We start from the raw sequence: 20,009 nt of genomic DNA, 5'->3' as shown, positions 1-20,009 counted from the left end.
CAAAGGCAGAGGCAGGCAGCACAATGGACCGCCTCCTCCGCGCGACCCTGAAACGCAGCACCCCCGCGCACGTCTTCCGCCTCACGCTCAACGGGCTGGGCCTGTTCTGCGCCTGCACCCTGGTCTGGGAGCACCTGGTGACCGTGCAGCTGAGCGAGGGCCCCTCGATGTACCCGACCTTCCAACCGCGCGGCGACTACCTGCTGATCTCGCGCGTGCACCGCCACGGCCGCGGCGTCGCCGTCGGCGACGTCGTGCGCTTCTACCACCCCTCCTTCCTGGGAGTCAACGGCGCCAAGCGCGTGATCGGGCTACCGGGGGATCTGGTCTGTCGGGATCTGCCGTTTAGTACGGAGGCTGGGGGGACGGGCGAGATGATTCGGGTGAGTTTTTGTTCGGGGGGGGGGGGGGGGCAATGGGCTTCCTGCTAACGCTTCGTCCGTGTAGGTACCCGAAGGACATGTCTATCTCGCCGGTGATAATCTCCCCTGGTCGAGAGACTCGCGAAATTACGGACCCATCCCCATGGGGTTGATTAATGGCAAGATTGTCGCGAGGGTGTGGCCCCCTTCGCGGATGATGTGGGTGGAAAATACGTTGAAGCCGGCGCAGTTGGATTGAAAGGAGGATTGAAGTGAAGGAACGCACTGTACAACTTTTCTACAAGCATGGCTGGAGTCTGGAGTTGGGAAGGAAATTTGTGCATATTCATACATAAAGCTCTCTTGTACAATACAACACCCGAAACAAAACCAAGAAAATCACCGCATGTTGGCCGGGTTGCGGCGCTTGTAAGGAAGACGCTCGGCAGGCGCCCGGCGGAGCTCGATCTCGGCATCGGCATACCCGATCGACTTCATCACCTCATACATTGAGTCGTCCCACTGGGTGCGGAACAGGTGCGCGCCGATGGGCTTCAGCTGGTACCGGGACTCCAGGGCGCGGGCCAGCAGGTTCTCGCGCGCCGTCTCCTTGGCCTTGACGGCCGCGAAGTCCAAGGGCTTCGACTCCTTCTGCTCGAAGATGATCATCGCCAGACGGTGGTAGGGGCTGCCCTTCTGGGCCACCGGGGGCGCCCACGGGAAGACCACCTGCGACTCGGTCGACAGCTGCGACAGATCCACCTTGGTGTTTACCGCGGAGATCGGCACGTTGACGGCCAGGTAGTGCATCTTGAAATCGAACCCGTCCGTCTCGACGTTGGGCACGTCGGGGTCGACGACGGCGATGGTCACCAGCTTCTCGCCGGCCTCAAACATCTGCACGTTCAGCTTGGGCGCCTCCGTGCTCAGCTTCGAGTCGACAAACTCGCCCGGCTGGATCTGCCGGCGGCCAAAGTAGAGCTTCGTGTCCAGGGTGGGTTCGCAGTGCGGGATGACATCCGGGATCACCTTCATCTGTGTGATTCTTTGCACGAGAATCTTGCGGCGGTACTCTCGCCATTTGCGGTCGGCCAGGAATCGGTAGATGGGCTTGCTCATGTCACCTGCAACAAACAACAGCGGCCCAATTAGTCTAGCGGAAACGACAACAACCTGAACCAAAAATTCTCACCTAGTCCATCCTCAAACTTCTTCTTCACCAGCGGGTCGTTGATATCCGCCTGGATCTTCAGGTGCTCCAGGTGCAGCTCCATGGCCCGCAGCTTGGACTTCTTCACCTGCTCTCCGCCGGCTTGCTCGGTTGACAAACCCTCGAGCCTCGAGATCTTCTCCCGCATCGATGTGATGTCGCGTAGCTTCTCCTCGCGGTCCGCCACCAGGATCTTCCGGGCCTCCTGGAAACATTGGTAGGGCAGCTGCTCGAAGGGGATGTTGAGAGAATCCTGGAGGGCCACGCGACGACGACGGGATCCGATCGGGGCGACACCCTGGCGCAATAGCTTCCGCTCCAGTCGGGGGTGGGAGACCGTAGCCGGATCGGGGGCCTTGTAGAAGGGTTGCGACCTGGTCTCGGTCTGAGCCTCTTCGCGCGCCAGAGCGGTCGATTGGAAGGCGCGGGTGGACTGCAGCTGGAGACCTGGAAGACCCTTGGTGTAGGTCTTCTGCAGGCATTGGAGCAAGGGCTTCGAAGCCCGCTCACAATGGGCCATCTTGAGGGATAAGATGAGGGTGAAATTTAGGGAATTTAAGAGGGGAGAGGGAAGGAAGAGGAGGAGCTGGTGGTGGTGTGGGTGGTGATAAGAGACAACAGGAAGGATTTCCCCAGGTCAAGCCGGCACTGCAAAGTCGAGAGGTTTCCTTTCCTGGCCGGACGGAACTTTTTTCGTCGGGTGTGGCCAAGCCTCAAGGCGGTTTAGTGCCAGAACCACCCGAACTTTTGCTGTTGCTTCTCCCCCTCTACCCTCCGCCCGCGACCAACCCTGCGATCGTTTGTCCTCCGTTCAGGTTGATCCTCCAAAGGACTTTCTTGCTATTTGTCATCTACAATGGCTGGAAGTGACGCTCTTCGCGCCCTCCTGCGGCTCACTCGCAGCTCGGGGGGTCTGCTCTCCGGGGCTGAGACAACCACGGTAGGCCGGCCTAATTTCTTCCTTGGTCTAACTCGATGTCATTGAAGATCCAACGAAAGACGTATAATTCATAACGCACGCATACTGACAACTTTCTTTCTCACTGATAGCAACGATGCCTGACCAAGTCTCTGTCCCGTTCGATGGCCACCGAGGCCACCGAGGCCACCGCCCCCATTGACCACCTGACGCGAGAGGTCCCCAAGCCCGTATGGAACCCCGAGCCGGTCAAGGCCACCACCTACTCGTTCCCTTCGATGGAACCCCTGCGCTTCGTCGAATACCCCCGCAACCACCTGTCCATGGCCCTCCGCAAAGACATCCTGCACCGCGCCGTCATCTACGAGGGTGACGCGACCCGACAAGGTACCGCCAGCACCAAGTGGAGGAAAGATGTGTACGGCAGCAACAAGAAGCTGTTCGCCCAGAAGGGTACCGGTAGAGCGCGTGCCGGTGACAAGAAGTCCCCCATCCGGAAGGGAGGAGGTGTCGCCTTCGGTCCTCATCCGCGGGACTTCTCGACGGACCTGCCCCGGAAGATCTACGACCAGGCCTGGCGGATAGCCCTCAGCTACCGCTACAAGCGGGGCCAGCTCATCATCATCGACAACGAGATGGCGCTGCCGGAGGACGCCACCCCTTACCTGGTCCAGCAGATCTTCAAGACCAACTGCTGGGGTCGGGAGTTTGGCCGGTCGACGTTGATCACGGACCGGGTGAACGATAACCTCTTCGGTCTGGTGCGCGAGGTGGGCGAGCATGCGAAGATCCTGGACCGTCGCGACGTGGATGTCAAGGATCTACTGGAGACGGGCCGTCTGGTCATCGAGAAGCAGGCGTTGGACCGCATCCTGGCCCAACATTCGAGGGACTTGCAGAACGAGCCCAGGCGGGCCTTGTATTGAATTGCAGTTTAGTTGGCGATGGGGATTTTTCTTTGTGTTTGTTTGTTCGGTATGGGTGTGATTTTGCTTTCTAACCGAGATACGGTTTCTCTGATTGTACAAATAGAATTGAGCAATGTGTATGATGGGTCCTAAATCTGTTCGTTTCAATTATCCTACGTGCGTATCATGCTATGGAGTGTAGGTGTAGGTGTAGGTAGTGATGGTGGTATCAGAGGTGCTGATGGATGCTTTGAATCGGAGCCATTGCGTCCGAAATGTCTGTAAAAGAGACAACCCAATGAACTTTACTAGACAAACTAAACCATAGTCGAGACGAATTCAATCAAAATCAAGAAAATCACGGCAATCTGTTGCCGTTAGGCGATTGCGCCGCGGCTGGCCGGCGAGGAAAATCATGGGCGCGAAAAAAACTCCGAGGTCAATTGCAAAGCGGAGAACCCGAACGAAAGCTGCCTCTCCTCCTCCTATTGAATCATCTCAAAGGACCCAAACTCCCCCTCCCGAGTCCCTCCAGTCCCTCCCCTCTCTTTCCCCCTCCTCCTTTCCTTTAGTCCACTTCTCCTCCCCCTTAAATACCGGCTGTGGTCTGCCTCATGTTGGTCCGACACAGTGCTTGCCGGTTTTCAACGCCGTCGAGCTGGATCTCGCGGCTTTCACCAGCCACCACCATGCCTCTCCGCGCAAAAGTCACCAACCGAGCCTTCACGGCTTCTGCTACCAATGTACGCTCAGTCAATTGTTCTTAATCGAGCTTTGGATGCTAATCGATTCCAGATGGAAAGCGCTCCCATCCCCGCAGAGGACGACGTTCTATTCAGCTCTCTCTACGGCGTGCGGCTGATCGAGCTCAACCGCCCCGAGAAGCTCAATGCCTTGAACTGGTCGATGGTCAACAAAATCACCCCTCGCCTGCAGGTAAGCGAGTGTCCCTCCGATTCGATTCTCCCTTCAAGCGGCCCTTTGGCGGGTACTAACAAGCTTGAACGATCGAATAGGAATACAAGAAGTCTCAGCTTGCCAACGTGATCATGGTGGCCGGAGCCGGCGACAAAGCGATGTGCGCCGGTGGAGATGTTGTTGGCTTGGCCAAGCAGAACAGAGAGAGTGAGGAGGGGCCGAAAAGATCCAGCGAGTTCTTCGGCGAAGAATACAAGCTCGACCACCTCATCGCCACCTACCCCAAGCCCTTCATCTCCGTGATGGACGGCATCACCATGGGCGGCGGGGTGGGCCTCAGCGCCCACGCGCCGTTCCGCATTGCCACCGAACGCACCGTCTTCGCCATGCCCGAGACCAACATCGGCTTCTTCCCGGACGTGGGCGCCTCGTTCTTCCTGCCCCGGCTGGACGGCGAGCTGGGCACCTACCTGGCTCTGACCTCGGAGCAACTGCGGGGGCCCCAGGTCCTGTTCGCCGGCATCGCCACGCACTACCTGGACTCGAGCATGCTCGGCAAGCTGACGCAGCGTCTGTCCGAGCTGGTGTTCCAGGACTACGCCACGCTGTCGGAGCGCCTGGACCTGGTCAACAGCACCATTGCAGAGTTCTCGACGGGCCTGCCGGAGTCGACCAAGGTAGAGCTCGGCGGCTCGAAGCGGGAGGCCATCGACCGCTGTTTCGGCCACAACACGGTTGAAGGGATCATCGAGGCCCTGCAGCGGACGAAAACCGGGTGGGCCGAGCACACCCTGAAGACGCTGGCGAAGCGCTCGCCCACCTCCCTCAAGGTCGCGCTGCGCCAGATGCGCGTCGGCAAGGAGTGGTCCATCTCTGAGGCCTTCCAGCGCGAGGCCCACATCGCCTCCCAGTTCATGCGGCACCCCGACTTCAACGAGGGCGTCGAGGCCCTTCTGGTCCACAAGCGTAGACCCAATTGGCAGCCCGCCTCCTTGGAAGAGGTCACCACCGACATGGTCGACCGCTTCTTCACGCTCCCCGAGGGCGAATCCCGCATCGAGCTGCTGAGCGAGCGCGACTACAACGACTACCCCCACCACTACGGTCTGCCCACGGAGGCGAGCATCCGGAGGTACGTCCGCGGCGAATTGAGCAAGAAGGATGACCCGATCGAGCACTTTGTCGGTCTGACTGGCGGCAAACCGGGTGTGCGCGAGAAGGTGACCGAGGTTCTGAGAAGAAAGGCCCACCGGAGCAAGGATGGCGTCTGGCTCTGGAAATAGAAAGAGTGGAATCTTGAAAGAAAGCACTGAAAAGGGAGTAATTATGTAGCACCGGTCTGGGATTGTGTATAGTTATATGTATGTGATTGGGAGTTTCTTTTGTTGCGGACTGAATATTCATGTGGACTGTGATTGATACAGTTAGACTTAAAGTTTCTACTTGATGGTGTTGGTTTGCGTCTGTAGCTCTAGAACTGTAGGGCAGTTTGATAATCACGGAGTAGATAGAGTGCATGTTGGGGTTTGCTCTTGTGTACTATACTTCAACTGTGTACGTCTCCGTCTACAAATGCACGCACATATTCTACATGAAAGAGACAACCACCAAGCCACACCACCACCTACACCTACACACTGAATCACAATAACAACGCCCAGCCATCAGACGTATCCAACCATCCATCCATTATATATCCTAATTTTTATCCCCCAGATCACCAAAAGCCAGAAATCTATTGCCCCCCGGCCCCAACATACTCCGCCATCGCCTTCACCGCCCCCTCCAACCGTCCCCGCTCAATCAAAATCAAACTCCCCTTCGTCCGGATCCCCAACTCCTGGAACGCGCGCTTGGAGTCGGAATGCCCATCATCCTGCTTCCGGGAGTACTCGAACGAGCCCGCGCAGAGGGCGTGCTTCTCGAGCACCTCATCCTCGGGGTGGAAGAAGAACCGATCCGTTTTTGCCGCTGAAGATTTCTTCCCCTTCTTCGTGGGCCGGGACTCCTCCATGTCCAGCTTGGACTGCACCTCCTCGTAGGTCTTAGAGAGGAGGAGGTAGTGCGAGAAGTCGAAGGGCTCGTTGTCGGCGACCGCGTGGGCGATCTCCTGCTGCAGCATCGTGTACATGGGCGGGACGACCTCGGCGGGCATGTTGATGAGGCGCTCGGTGAGGATGAGGCCGATTTTTTGGGGCGCAGAGAGAAGAGGGACGAGGGGGCTGAGGGCCGGGTTGGTGGTGGCTTTTTGGTGCAGGTAGCGCGTTAGGGATTGGATTATGGGTTTGTCCTTTGATTTGGGGGATTAGTATTGGTTGTGGTGGAAGGCTTGAGGGGGTGCAGGGGCAACTGACTTTATGTTCTTGGAGGTTGAGCACCGTTAGGAAGGCGTAGGGGTCGGATTCCTTGCCATCGGTCTTAATGGTCGAGCCCATCCAGGCTTGCGAGAGGATCAGATCGGATAGGGCCGACATGTCGAGGTCTTGAGCGTCGTTGTCGAAGAGTTGGCGTAGAAGGTTCTTGAGGCCGTGGAAGTCGACTTCCGGGTCGGGGTCGAACCATTCAAAGTCTACGTTGACCATGTCGATGTCCTTTGCGAGTCCATTGAGTTAGTTTGGTTGTGTCTTCTTTCTTGAGGGGGTATTCTGAAATAGTGGTGTGGGCGCAAACAAACCTCGTCGGAGTCGGAGTCGTTCTCGACACGGGGATCTGTACCCCCCATGTCGACGTCGGTGTCTTTGATTTCCTTGCGCTTGACCATTGTGTCTGTCTCCTTTGTGTTTGTGTTTGTGTGGAGTGGGAATGAATGTATGCAGAGGAGAATCGATCGTACAGTAGTAGTTAAGGCGGAGCGAAACAAAAAGTTGCTCGGAGCCCGGCCGCGGGTCCCCTACTAACCGCTTTGGTTCATTATCGATAGACAGTGTCTTATCGCCGATAACCACAACTTATCGCTGGCTTCAATTTGTGGATGCCTTAGGATCTTTACGAGGTCTTGGTGTGCTTCGTGTCCGGTACACACAGCCTGTCTCTCTTTGAGATAATGGTTTATTGTTCCAGCTTTGCGGGTTCATTCCACCTGATACTATGCACTCGATGCTATGCACTCGACGCTATGTGCACTTCTACTGCGCACAGTCCGCCGAGGCGGAGTTTCAGCATTGTGTTCTCAAGCAGTCGACACACCAACACGCACCAACGCTGGAGCTCATGCTTGGAAGTGACAGCTGTGTGATTGAATGCTTAAAAGACTCGTTCATGAGGCACTTCGATCGTACGTATGGTGCTTTCCATCTAAGGAGAAACCAACAACAAGATCACTGAGATGGTGATCTTGCAGATACCATTGGGCGGTCATGGACAGCTTCATTGGCAGCCCAACAAGTGACGACAACAGAGTGTGAAGATAGATTGCTTGAGGACGAGCAAATCTAACGAGATAAGCTCCATCATGCAATGTGGAATAATGGATAGACTTCTTGGACACCGACCTCCGGAGCAAAGAGCTCCTAAACCACCACCCATGATATCAGAGCATATCACCTTGTCTACGGAGGGATCAACAATTGAACATGAACAATTGAACAAGAGGCCAGTCACGCCCACATTAACCACAAACGGGGCATGAGTAAGCCCAAAGATCCGATCCAGGATCGATCACTCGCTCCATCAATTTCCCCTGGTCGTGGACTCGGAAAAGATTCCAATCGAAACCCGCCGAGACTGACCGGGACCAGCCAGGGTCCAATCAATGCCGTCAACTACAACTGGAGGGAAGGAGAGAGACGTCGATTATGCAACAAGCTATTGGGTAATTTGCCCAAGAAAAGAGCAGCAGCACTACATCATCCATCATCAGCACGCAACAGAGAGCGAAAAAAAAAGCGGTTTTGGCACCGAGCAGAAAGTGGGTGCGGTGCGTTCCCCACCGGGGTATGATCTCAGCGACACTCCCCCATGACATCACCAACTGGCTCATCCTACCCTCGACAGAGGTCTATAAAGTGGCCTGCACAGCACATTTTCATCCATTCAGTCAGACAACACACTTGCGATCACAACATCCATCCCATCAACCTGAAACAATACCTCTATCTTCCTTAATAACCACAAACACAACACAACAAACCATCATGTCTACCTCCGGATCCGGTCAGTCCAGCGTCGGCAACCGCGCCATCTACGAGGCCGGTGACCAGCGCAACGTCCCCCAGGCCGAGTTGAACGAGCGTACCCGCTACGCCGAGGGCCAGACTCACAGCCACAAGAACCTTGACTCCAGTACGTGTCCCTCTGCTCCCCTTCCCCCTCTCCTCCCGGACCGACATCCTAACCCTGTACCACTGCAGAGGACCAACGCTCCATCGCCAACAAGCTCGCCTCCCAAGAGAACAAGCCCGAGAGCGACCACCACCACAACTTCACCAAGGACCCCGAGGCCGAGCTCAGCAAGCAGGACCCCACGAAGCCTGTACGTTTTCGCCCCCTTGCCCGCTTGCCCCGTAATCCAGGAAAACTAACCTCAACCCCCCAAGGCCAAGCTCCACGGCAACAAGCCCTCCAAGGGCGCCCAGATCGACGCCGAACTCAAGGCCGAGGACGAGCAGAGACTCAAGGAGAAGGGCATCAAGCACTAGATTCTGAAAATAATGCCTGAAGCTGGACTTTATGTATAATATTCTGGTTGGAATTCGGTGTTATTTCATCAGTTAAAGATATGTGATGACGATTTCTTTTTTGAATGATGATTGATTTGGATATGCAATGATAAGGTTTCTGGGCTTTGTAGTGTCTGGTGTAGAGTGGTCTGAGGTTTTGGATTGGCTTTAAGAGTTGTGCGTGGGGGGTGGGGGTCCCTTGATATATGTTGGCACTATTCTGCTAGCATCTATCATGAAGAGGATGAGCCATGCCCTAAGACAAGATCGTGGGATAGAAGGTATCATGAATGAAGATTATACAAAATATGCATCAGTGTAGAATCGTAACTAAACGTAAGATGTACACAACGATCCGTCCCGAACCGCTGTCATTCATAACGCATATCCGTCAGATCGAAGAGAAGAAAAAACAACAACTGTTTGTGGTATCAACTTTCAGCGAAAACAGGATCAGGCGCTCATCAACCAAACTTGGGATCATCGTCGTGCGGCTCGGCAAAGACATTACCCCAGTAGGCCTCGACCTTCTCGCAGATCTCGTCCTTGCGCTCCCACGTCCAGAAGCTGATGGCGGGGTCGCAGCTGACGTTCCTGATCTCCGCCCAGTAGGCGCGCTCGACGTCGTAGCGGAACCGCTGGACGGTGTCCTCGGGGACGAGCCAGGCGCGGCCGTCGGAGCCGTCGGCGCGCAGCGTGGGCGCCGTCTCCCACTTCATGCCGAACACCTTCTCGCCCGGGTTGAACTTGGGGTAGTTGGCGTGGATGAAGAAGGCCGGGGGCGCGGGGGCCACCGCGGGGTCCTGCACGCGCCACTGGCCCGCGCTCGTCAGCGCGTGGTCCGCGATCGGGTCCGTCTGCACCATCGCCGACCCGGAGATCCCGCCGCCCGGTTTGGCGTGCCCGACCGCCTGCACCCGCTCGCTGACCGCGTAGAACGGCTCGCCCACGGCGGTGGCTGCCTGCACGAAGGTCTCCTTGTCGCCCTCGCCCGGCGCCCCCTGCGATAGCAGCCGGAAGTAGTGCGACGGGCCGTAGTAGTTGTAGTACGCGGCCAGGAGCAGGGTCATCTGGTGCGTCTTCTTTGAGACCAAAAACGCCCCAGCCTCCGACGAGGCGCGCGCCGACATGGGCGGCATCGCTTGCCGCGAGATGTTGTAATAGAGCGGCGACGCGGTCATCGCCCAGAAGTCCGGCCACGTCACCAGCCCCGCCGACTTGAAGGGCTCCGCGTCCAGCAGCACCTCGGGCTTGGTCAGCGGGAAGCAGTCGGCGTCCATCCAGATGACCTCCTCGAAGGAGGAGAACAGTACCGCGAAGATCTTGAGCTGGTAGTGCTCGATGGCGTTCTTGCCGACCACGTCCGAGAGCACCAGGCACCGTGCGCCCAGGTCGGGGAGGATGTCATCGCAGATCTGCTTTTCGTACTCGTCGGTGTCCTTCATGTATACTTCCACCGGCAATGTTGAGCCCAAGCGTCGGAGCATCCGCAGCGATGACAGAAACACGGGGAAGTAGGTTCCCCCCGCCGTCGAAACCACGCCGCGAGTGCCGGGCGAGTGGACGGGTCGCAGTTTCTCGGCTGTCCGACACGCCTCGATGTAGCGTGCATGCGCCTCCTCCATGGTATGTAGGTCCTTTTCTTCGAGGGTTGTCAAGTCGGGGCGAGGGTCGGTGGACGTGGCGTCGAAGCCGACGGCGCCGGCATCGTTGGTGTGCCCAGGCGATGGGCAGTTTGGTCCACTCTCTTCGAGGATCGGTTTCAAGACCTTCCAGAATGCATTTTGGCGTTCGACTAGAGGGACCTCGAAGACCGTACTGGGGACTACCGACGCTGGCGGGGGTGCCCAGTATACATAAACGGTGCAGATGAGGAGTAAGGCGCCGGTGGCCGTGATGAAAGATTTCAGTCTACCCGGTCGAAGGATCGGCATCTTGGTATCTGAGACCGCGTCTCAATCGAGAGGTTCGCCGGCTAGCAGTCTTCACGAAGGCAATTCGTTTCTTGGTTGGTCTCGTTTCGTCGATCGCAAGGTTTGTCCAGTGGGTACGGGGAGACACTGGAAGTATCATTCAATAGCAGGTAGTCGTGCAGTGCATTCAAGCAGGGGCCAACATGATAGGCGAATTTGGGAATAGGGGGTTGTGTAGGAAGGATTGGCGGCGATGTTGTTCTCCCAGGAGAGATGCGAATCACGGCCTGGATTATTATCGGGCTCTGGAAGGCCTCAAACGCTGATCGATCGGAAGGATAGTGGGTGGATAAAGTCAGACTGGGGATAGTCGGACACTTGCAGCCATACAGCTAGCACTTTTTCAAGTTATGAATGTCGGTCTCAATTGACCTCGACGCCGTCGAAGTAGAATCCATGGTTGGCAAATGGATGGCGATCATCGAGAGATGCGCTCCCCTTGGGTAGGCGGTGGCAGAATTCAGGACTTACGTTGCGCACCACTATAAATAACAACGTCTACGAGTCATTGTAGTCTGGAGATAGTCATTGGTGGATGTTCTTTTTTGTGCTTGCTGACTCAAGGAATCTCATTCTGCAAAAGTCTTGCAGCCCAATGGGAAAGAAATGCTCGTGCAATTATCGGACGACTTTGAACACAGGCTAAGAAGGCCTGTGGATAGCAACAGTATCAATCATATAGTGCAGCCACGGCTCCCGGAGGAGAGGTTTGAGTTGGGACGGTCTCTCATGGCTCCGAGTTAAGTCCTACATCCGAGAATCGACAATGGGACCGTTGAGGAACTGCACAAATAAAATGGATACTCCAAGGATGATCGATTTCGACCGAGAAATGTAGAAGTGTAGAAGATTGCCCCAAAGGAGTAATAGATTTAGGAAGGCCGGCCAGACCCGAATCCAGCCCGGTGGAAACATGTGCCGCACTAGTCCCTGTTGGGTCTCTTTCCCCCCCCTCCCTCCCCAACTTTCCTTCTCGCAGCCTCGCTCATGCATTATTCATCATACCTCCTATTCCTCAATTGTCTTCCTCTACTCAAGCTTCAACCATGGTCCAAGATCAACCGGCGGGGACCTTGAAATGGAGCCTACAGCTAGAGGCAATTTTAATTTGACGAATACACAGTTTCTCTCACCGTGTGCTAAGCATACTAAGAAGTTAATAAGTCAGTAAATTTAATCTCCGGGTCGGCATCTCCAACGGCGGATGATACCGCAACGATCGCCGCTTCTGCCCTTGACTGCCCGTCCACCTTTCCAGGACCCATTGCAAGCTAGAATGAGGGCCTAATGGGGGTCATCTCTGATATGTTTGTGTGATAAAACCTCGAACCGTCCAACTTCACTTCTCCCAGTCACCTCGATCCCTTGTCGATTTCGGTGTAGAAGCTTCGACGGTGTTGCTACCACTACTCCTCCCATCCTGCCACCGTCGACTTGACCACGCGATTAACCTACTGCCTTGCTTGATCTATCATCCATGGGACCCCGCACCCCGGGTCACCTCCACTTGGCTTGTCTGAGCTTGTTCCTGCTTACCTCTCCTCCAGTCCACGATTTGTAGTCGGCTTGGTGATGGAACCTCTGCCAACGGGGCAGGGGCGCAAATCGCCGCCGGTCTCCGCCGCACCTCCGCGGAAAAGACGGAAGAGAACAGTCATCAGCCAGGCAGCCGATGACTGTTTTACCTGTGCTCGACAGGCAAGTCAATGCGATCGGAGACGACCATACTGCTCCCAATGCTTGGACAATGGCCGCGATTGTGCCGGCTATAAGACCACTTTGACGTGGGGAGTCGGGGTGGCCAGTCGGGGAAAGCTTCGAGGACTATCCCTGCCTGTGACTGGGGCTCAGCCAGCTGCAGCCTCATCGCAGCCTCGTGCGACAGCCGCGTCGAGGGTATCCCAGTCGACAGACTCCAGGGCATCGGAGTTGCCTGCGCATACAAGACCACTCTCTACGTTAGACTCGTCGGAGGTCGGTCGCACACCTTCTAACCCGAGGATACGTCCTAGGCCAGACTTACCTGCGAATCAGTTGCCACCGCATTCGAGTCCGGTGTCATCTGTTAACCAAACCACTTCCAATCGTTCGCTACCTCGTTCAGAATCACTACCCGTGTCATCCTGCCATCACGCGACGACTTCTCCTTCGTTGGCTCCTTCGAGATGGGCAATGCCGATATGGCCAGCCTCAATACAGACTTCAATACCAATTGCAAAAGCCAGGGATGATCCGGGTGTCGAAGAAGAAGCCGTACCGCGGTCAGAGCAGAGTGGTCAGGACAGGACTCCTTGGGTCGTTGAATGTCATGCGCCATCCTTATCTCAGCAGCTACTAGCGCGCTCAATCGGACGAACACCGCGCCTGCGATTCCTGATTAGCTATTATGCTGAAGTGATTGCGCCAATGATCGTTGCTTTTGATGGGCCGACCAATCCATTCCGCACGTACGTTCTGCGATTAGCGCAAGAAAGCGCATCGCTCCAAGAAGCCATAGCAACTCTGTCTCTTTGCAATATGCGCCAGAGACGAGAACGGGGCACAAGGTCTACCGAGCGTACCCTGCCCGCACGAATGTCATCATTGGCTCACCAGGCTTTGACGGAGGCGTCCTTGAGCACCCAGGCTGGTATTGACGCACCCAAAGTCTCGGCGCGCGAGGAGCATCTTCACAGAAGTATGGCGGTCAAGGCGTTGAATGGAGAATTGGCCGATCCGCGACAACGGCTATCGGACTCGGTGCTTGCGACTTTACTCGTCTTATGCCTCTTCCATGGGTGTGACACGGGGGTCGCGCAATTCAAAACCCAATTCGCTGGTGTGACCAAGTTGCTGGCCATTCGGCTGTGCAACGGCGCCGCCCATGTGACCGAAGAACTGAAATGGTTTATTCGCATGTTCACCTGGCTCGACACTATGACAGCCACTACGAACGACCGGGACATCCAACTTCGCGGCGCTTGTTTGGACATAACTGCAATTTCGGATGGCGAATGGGGGCTTGAAAATCTGGCTGGATGTAATGCCAGCCTGTTCAAACTCATTGCGCAGCTTGGTCGCCTGAATCTCCTCAGTCGAAGCCGAGATACGCAGACCTCGGCATCTCCTGATGTCCATGCCCCCTCAACCACCGTTCCTCCCCATATCGCGTACAGCTCCATGGGTACACCGGGTATGCCTTCCGAGTCGTTTACGAGATTCATACCTCCTCAGGAGGGAGACTCTGGCTCAACTCCGACTTCTCCGATGTTCTGGGCCGAATGGCACTGCCTGCGGCAGAAGCTTGAATCGTGGAGGTTTGACACGGGGCGGCGACAATCATCATCTCCTCATCATGCGACGACCTACATCTCGCCACCGTCATCTCCTCCGAGCCAATCCAGGGTGGCGCCGCAACACCTGGACGATGTGATTCATATTTCAGAATCATTTCGCCACGCCGCGATCCTCTACAGCGAGCGACTTGCTCATCCCGATCTGCCGTCTGGCCATCCTCGTATCCAGCGTATTGTGCAACGGACAATGACTCACATTCTGGCCGTCCAGTGTGATGCGTATCTCCTGTGGCCGCTGTTCATCACGGGCTCCGAGTGCGTGCTGTCCAGCCACCGGGCGATCATCCGGGAGCGGTGTCTGTATCTCTCCAAGGATTCCGGGTTCATCAACAATCTGACCTGTCTGGAGCTCCTGGAAAAGATATGGGCGGGAAGTCCTCCCGCGTCCGAGACTGGGGATCCCTACGACCGCGGCGCAGCAGCAGGTCTCGGCAGCCAGGACCTGAAGTCAAACGCGGGCGTGGCGGACGATATGAGCCCTGGCGCCTTGGGCGGCTGGAGTGGTCTCTCTGCGGAGGTTCCGACGTCTCCCTCGCGCAGACAGGGATTCCGGTGGCACGAGGTGATGCAGGTCAAACGGGAGGAAGGCGAATATATGATCGTGTAACAGTGATGTGTTTCTGGGCTGTTCTTGGGCCGTCGATGCCGATGCCTGCCTGGGAAATAGACGGGGTACGTGAACATGGCTTGATGATGGATAACGGTCTCGTTTGTAGAGTATAGATGACTTGGACTTTTGTTCATCCTGTACATAGTACCCAGACAGTAGATACCTAGGATGCGTGTACATACATATGACCCATACAGGAAACACCCTCAATGCGTGTAGGATGTGATTGCTTTCCCCCAGGTCAACACAAGTGACAAACAGGAGCGTCACATGTGATTCTGATTGCGTAGCCCGTCCAACACCACACAAACAACAATCCCACGATCTAGAGTCCGACAGACCCGAGACAGCGCCGGGATCTGATGTCTCAGGTAGTAGGTATTCCCACCGAGAAGACACCTCTTTCTGTCTATCCTTCTACCATCCTGTCCAGCAACGCACTAGACAGCTGCCCACCAAGATGTCCACCTACCGATCCACGAAGTAGACTTCAGCTACACCATGCTCTCCACCATGCTCTCCACTCAGCAAACCTATATGCCAAATCTAGAGCTAGCTCAACACAAGATCCCAACCGGCAAACTCAGAGTGACGTTAAGTGGAACCAACTAGGCATGGTACACTAATTGAACATAGCACTACAAAAGAACGGTGGGGTTGGAAACCCAATCCGGAGGGGGCACTAGGTAGTCAATACCTGCTGCCTTAGGTATACATCCAGCTGATAGTGTCGAATGTCGATAAGCTAGTACTTATCGTTGCGTAGTAGTTGTGCAGCAAATCTAACTTCCACAGCCCTACCCAGCGGTGTACAAGACCTTACCGCACATCCACCATGACAACAGACATCGAATCGACGCCCCGATATCGGGCCAGGTGTATGCAGCTAGCTAGGTGCTACCTACCCTTACCTGGAAGAAAGTATGGTTTAGGGAGCCTATTGGATGTTCAGTTACGGTACTTTGTATCCATTACTTAGTCCAAGAGCCTGGGGAGGGGAGGGAAGGGAGATTAGAAGCGGGGTTCAATCCACCTGGACTCTCAAGCCCAGTCCAGTCCAGTCCAGTTCCTCGGCCTTAGCACAGCGCCGCGCTGGCCAGTGCAGTCCATCCATGCGGCTTGGGGTGGAAGAACTGTACATACTGTAAATTAGTATCTTGACAAGATGCGTTTGACACTCGACTCTCAAGTCCGCTAGGTGATTACCCAACCCTGGAGACTAGAAGGTCATGTAGCGGAAAGAAAGGTGTCAAACACCCAGCGTCGACAAACACAGATATCCCAGGACCAAGACCAGGACCCGGGTTATAGTGATGGACCGCTAGATCCAAACGTGCGTTTCGAACTTTCTGGCCTAGTGCACAAGCCCCCTCAGTCTTTGGCTTTTGACTGTTGACTTCGCAGATGTCGGAATGTATGCAGGGAATAATGGGTATATTCGGTGCGATGGCTTGATGAGGGGATGGGGATGGGGAAGGTGAGGTGAGGGGGTCTGGACTGTTGCTTGCACGGCACGTTGAACTAGTTAGTTTTGAAGCTGGTAGCGTTGCGCGTGGGCGGGCAGCGGCTATTAGCGTAGGGCGTACTCTGTATAGCGTATCGAGACTTGGTCTTGATGATGATGCTGATGAAGTCGCTGTGTGGGAGGAGAGAGGGGAAGGCTGGGGAGGGGGTTTCTTGGGGTAAAGTATGTACTGTACCTAGTGCTAGGTGAAGTGGTTGGTTGGTTGGTTTGTTGGGTTTTTGGTAGGGTGAGTTGGATCAGATTGGGGACTACCGGAATCTATGGATACTAGGTATGAAGTTCTCAGGCTCCGTACAAGAGATTGAATCCTTAGGATTGGAGTATCTTCTGGTAAAGTTGATTGGGTTCTCGGGTTAGATAGTCTATTGCATTGAGGTGCATAAGTTAGGGTCTATGCCTACGTATTTAGGGGTTTAGTTGGAACTGTGCCGTAGGTAGGTGGGTTCTGATTGCCGCTGGATTCGAGAAGTACGATTGTGCCAATGTTTGCTGGCCTTGTTGCTGTGCCTTGTTGCTGATGTGTCCAAACATTGGAAGGTCTACGCTGTACAGTACTGTACTTGGAGGTTAATTGATGACTAGGGCTCAGGGTAAGGGCATGCATCTGTCACCCACACAATGCTACATACCTCCCTTCCCACTTATTATGGCCAGAATTCCAGTCGCGAGTGCGCGCGCGCGTGAGATCGGCATGTGGCCGGGATTCGAAGTAAACACGGCTGATGAATGGCGACGGAGGATCGCGTTTGAAACCACGACACCAAAGGAGGTGGTCTTTTGGCATCGGTCGGCTGCAGAGGAGATCTGTACACATCCGAGTGAGATACAGCCAGGGAGGCATAGCTGAGGGGGCCCTCAATAGGCTTGTCAGGTCAGATTGATAGTCCAATCAACAAGCAAATGTCGGCTGGTGTGACCTGAGAAGGAGAGACGATAGCTGAGTGGAGGTGGTCGTTGGTAATATTTGGCTGGCTGTGTACGGAGTACGCCGTATTGTATATACATTACCGTACAGACATACTTTGTAGATATTGTAGACAAACACCACCACAACAATAACAACAGTCGCAGTTCTAGATCTCCGGCTCCGGGAAACAAGCAAGGGACGGTGAAAAGTGAAAACTCTGCCGGTGGAGACCTGGGCGGTGGGTGGAGTGGGAAAAAAAGTGTTAATTTGTATTTGGCTCTGATAGTGCTCTGTGCTCTGTGAGCTGTGCCGTGTTCTTTCTTTCTTTCCAGAGAACTTCTATTTTCAGTCTGTGCTTTGATTGAATAGACGAATGCTGAATGGTTGGGAACAGTGACGGGAACTGCAGGTCACATTCGCGCTTGTGATGACCCCCTCCTTCCCCCGGTCTGACTATAAATCAGTAGTATTCGTAGTATTCCATAGTATGTAGGCGCTAGTTGGCTGCTAGCAGCTATCTTCTGGAGAGGAAATCACTGCTGCCGCCCGGGATAGATAATTCTTGAATGCATTGGGACCGTTGGCGCTGCGCAAGCCGGAGTTTCCTCTCAGTGCCCGGTGACTGACTATCTACTCCGTACTTAGTACTTAGTATACTAAATACTTCCTGAGTCGGTCAGCTCTTGTGCGCCCACCGGACCCTCATCCCGCGTCCGCGTCTCCGTTGCCCGTCCAATGGGTGGAGCCAGTGCCGCGATGGCGTTTATCGCATTCACTGATAGCGAGTAAATGTTGCAGTTGGACCCAGCAAGCGAGACAACTCTCAAAGACAAGAGACATCTCCATCTTCCTTTATCGCTCGTACCGGGACCTCTCCGTTAGACGCCACCACGTAACCATGATCACATCTGGGCTTTGACCTGCTTTTGGACCCCGAGTGCCATGTGCAACCAGACACCCAAGAGAAAAAGGGCTGCCTATCTATCTGCCAGGGGTCCTCGGACATAACTGGCTGCGCAACTCCGATTGCGTAGCGTTCTCACTCGCCCGGGGGTCAAGACTCTTAGCAGCTCTGTGCTATTGGACAGGATCTGAGCCAGTCGGGATTGATATTAAGATAGTCACTAAGCCATGGCTCGAATCATGGTGGGGCAGAAGGGAAGAAGTACTGTAAGTTACTCTTCTTGGTAGTGTAGTGCACTGTAACCTGTGATTATGCGACCCTCGTTTGCGATCCAGCCTGCATGGGGAGGGGGGGGGGGGGCGGCTCTTAGCCCTATTACATTCGCGCCTCGGCCAGGCCTGTCAGAAACCGAGGTTCTGAGTCTGGAGTACGCGGAGTACTTTGCACAGTACAACATAAGATAGGTAGTTAGTGTATGCAGTTTCCAATCGCCCCGGTTTCAACTCAGATAACTTTTCCATCCGAACTTCACACCATTTTACTTGCTTCTATTTTCTTCTCGAAAAAGAAAAACAGGAAAATCAGGGATCTGCCCGGCCGGAGAATTAATTGTGAAAGGAGGGTCCTCTTTTTTAGACTCCCGCGCTCAACTGTGCAAATTGCGGTCTGTCCAACCGTATGGGTGGTTGCTGCCCAGCTGCTGGGCGGCAGCGGTAACGCCCATTCACCATGACCAAAAAGAACTCCCAAGTTGCCCAACATTTAAACTCAACTACACTACACCACTAGTGCTCGTGGCCAAAACAGGAGATATCCATGCCATTTGGTTCCACTGGGCTGGAAATGCCTGCCTACATGGAGTTATGTATCCATGGATTGTCGACCGGTTGACGGGCTCATCCGCACCCGCTGTCCATGGAACCAAACCAACCCAAACGATAAGACACTCTACAGGAACTTACAGTAGTGGCTTCGGACTATCTCTATTTACAGCAATCAGCTAATCGGTCCCACGTACCCCAGAGGTCACTTTCGATCCTTTGCAATTATTCATTGACTTATTGATGTGACACCAAGTTATAAGACTCGGTGGTTGCGCGACAGCGTCATCTTCGCCGCAGCCTGCCTGCGGTTGAATATAGAAGCCTTGGAGCTGATGCTGAGAAGAGATGGTTGACTATTATTATCAACGCTTACTCGACGATTATGACTGAGCCACCCGTGGCAATGTGATCTCTCCATGACTCATTGACTCATTGGCATACCAGACCACTGAAGGAAGGACTATCAACTGGATCGGCTCGCCAACCCCATCGCGTTGCCTGCAGGCTCCAACGGTAGGGTAATGTACGTACATCGGATGCCATGCGGGAAATCCCCAGCCATGTTGGACGAAGCGTTCAGCCAATGACGCAGAGCGTGACTCTTATCTACAAGGTGATGAGGAATCGAACATCTCACTGTTCGCCATGTACGGCCATGTTGACGCAAATGAGTGGAGGGGCGGATTCTGCTGCGCTGCGCTGCTCTGTTGCGGCAACAAACATCTTGTTCTTCCTTCGTCTTGTTTCAGCAACGTCAATCAGGATGGGAGGGGAGAGGGGATGCCCAACAGGGAGTATCGTATGTCTACCTGGTAGCAAGTAATAGAGGGATTGTTCAGATGACTCTGTCCCCCGGGAGCCTGTCGCCATGATGAGTAAGAGTCAGCGAGTGGCATGGAGAGTGACCGCAGTGCACAATGTGGGCGGCAATTCTGCGCATTTCATTCATTCATTCA

At 54.9% G+C, this 20,009-nt stretch overlaps 8 protein-coding genes across 8 annotated transcripts; 5 read left to right on the top strand and 3 right to left on the bottom strand.

The window, feature by feature from the left end:
- Nucleotides 1-23: 23 nt before the first annotated feature.
- On the top strand, nucleotides 24-621 carry ASPACDRAFT_41935 (putative mitochondrial inner membrane protease subunit 1; the record flags this gene model as incomplete). Its single annotated transcript, XM_020201006.1, has 2 exons — nucleotides 24-383; nucleotides 448-621. 2 exons carry the CDS (start codon nucleotides 24-26, stop codon nucleotides 619-621), a joined length of 534 nt encoding a protein of 177 aa, XP_020058013.1.
- A 140-nt stretch (nucleotides 622-761) lies between these two features.
- On the bottom strand, nucleotides 762-2,092 carry ASPACDRAFT_59337 (mitochondrial 54S ribosomal protein mL38; the record flags this gene model as incomplete). The annotated part of the gene is made up of 2 exons (XM_020203436.1): nucleotides 762-1,486; nucleotides 1,555-2,092. The coding sequence occupies 2 exons, from the start codon at nucleotides 2,090-2,092 to the stop codon at nucleotides 762-764; spliced, it is 1,263 nt and encodes a 420-aa protein (XP_020058012.1).
- Nucleotides 2,093-2,344: 252 nt separating this feature from the next.
- Nucleotides 2,345-3,551, top strand: ASPACDRAFT_1867338 (mitochondrial 54S ribosomal protein uL4m). The gene is made up of 2 exons (XM_020197897.1): nucleotides 2,345-2,512; nucleotides 2,623-3,551. Exons 1-2 carry the CDS (start codon nucleotides 2,429-2,431, stop codon nucleotides 3,415-3,417), a joined length of 879 nt encoding a protein of 292 aa, XP_020058011.1. The 5' UTR covers nucleotides 2,345-2,428; the 3' UTR covers nucleotides 3,418-3,551.
- Nucleotides 3,552-3,987: 436 nt separating this feature from the next.
- Nucleotides 3,988-5,734, top strand: ASPACDRAFT_77374 (mitochondrial 37S ribosomal protein mS47). Its single transcript, XM_020204952.1, has 3 exons — nucleotides 3,988-4,142; nucleotides 4,195-4,335; nucleotides 4,416-5,734. The coding sequence occupies exons 1-3, from the start codon at nucleotides 4,089-4,091 to the stop codon at nucleotides 5,598-5,600; spliced, it is 1,380 nt and encodes a 459-aa protein (XP_020058010.1). The 5' UTR covers nucleotides 3,988-4,088; the 3' UTR covers nucleotides 5,601-5,734.
- A 318-nt stretch (nucleotides 5,735-6,052) lies between these two features.
- Nucleotides 6,053-7,078, bottom strand: ASPACDRAFT_26506 (protein-transporting protein BCP1; the record flags this gene model as incomplete). Its single annotated transcript, XM_020199428.1, has 3 exons — nucleotides 6,053-6,607; nucleotides 6,672-6,908; nucleotides 6,992-7,078. The coding sequence occupies 3 exons, from the start codon at nucleotides 7,076-7,078 to the stop codon at nucleotides 6,053-6,055; spliced, it is 879 nt and encodes a 292-aa protein (XP_020058009.1).
- A 1,372-nt stretch (nucleotides 7,079-8,450) lies between these two features.
- Nucleotides 8,451-8,954, top strand: ASPACDRAFT_41930 (uncharacterized protein; the record flags this gene model as incomplete). The annotated part of the gene is made up of 3 exons (XM_020201005.1): nucleotides 8,451-8,598; nucleotides 8,667-8,788; nucleotides 8,853-8,954. 3 exons carry the CDS (start codon nucleotides 8,451-8,453, stop codon nucleotides 8,952-8,954), a joined length of 372 nt encoding a protein of 123 aa, XP_020058008.1.
- A 485-nt stretch (nucleotides 8,955-9,439) lies between these two features.
- ASPACDRAFT_26407 (alpha-mannosyltransferase) lies at nucleotides 9,440-10,909 on the bottom strand (the record flags this gene model as incomplete). The annotated part of the gene is made up of 1 exon (XM_020199420.1): nucleotides 9,440-10,909. One exon carries the CDS (start codon nucleotides 10,907-10,909, stop codon nucleotides 9,440-9,442), a length of 1,470 nt encoding a protein of 489 aa, XP_020058007.1.
- Nucleotides 10,910-12,520: 1,611 nt separating this feature from the next.
- ASPACDRAFT_26030 (Zn(II)2Cys6 transcription factor) lies at nucleotides 12,521-14,890 on the top strand (the record flags this gene model as incomplete). The annotated part of the gene is made up of 1 exon (XM_020199384.1): nucleotides 12,521-14,890. One exon carries the CDS (start codon nucleotides 12,521-12,523, stop codon nucleotides 14,888-14,890), a length of 2,370 nt encoding a protein of 789 aa, XP_020058006.1.
- Between the last annotated feature and the right edge of the window lie 5,119 nt (nucleotides 14,891-20,009).

This window comes from Aspergillus aculeatus (assembly GCF_001890905.1).
Source record: "Aspergillus aculeatus ATCC 16872 unplaced genomic scaffold ASPACscaffold_5, whole genome shotgun sequence".
Lineage (NCBI taxonomy): Eukaryota > Fungi > Ascomycota > Eurotiomycetes > Eurotiales > Aspergillaceae > Aspergillus > Aspergillus aculeatus.
This window is presented reverse-complemented; position numbering and strand designations above follow the sequence as displayed.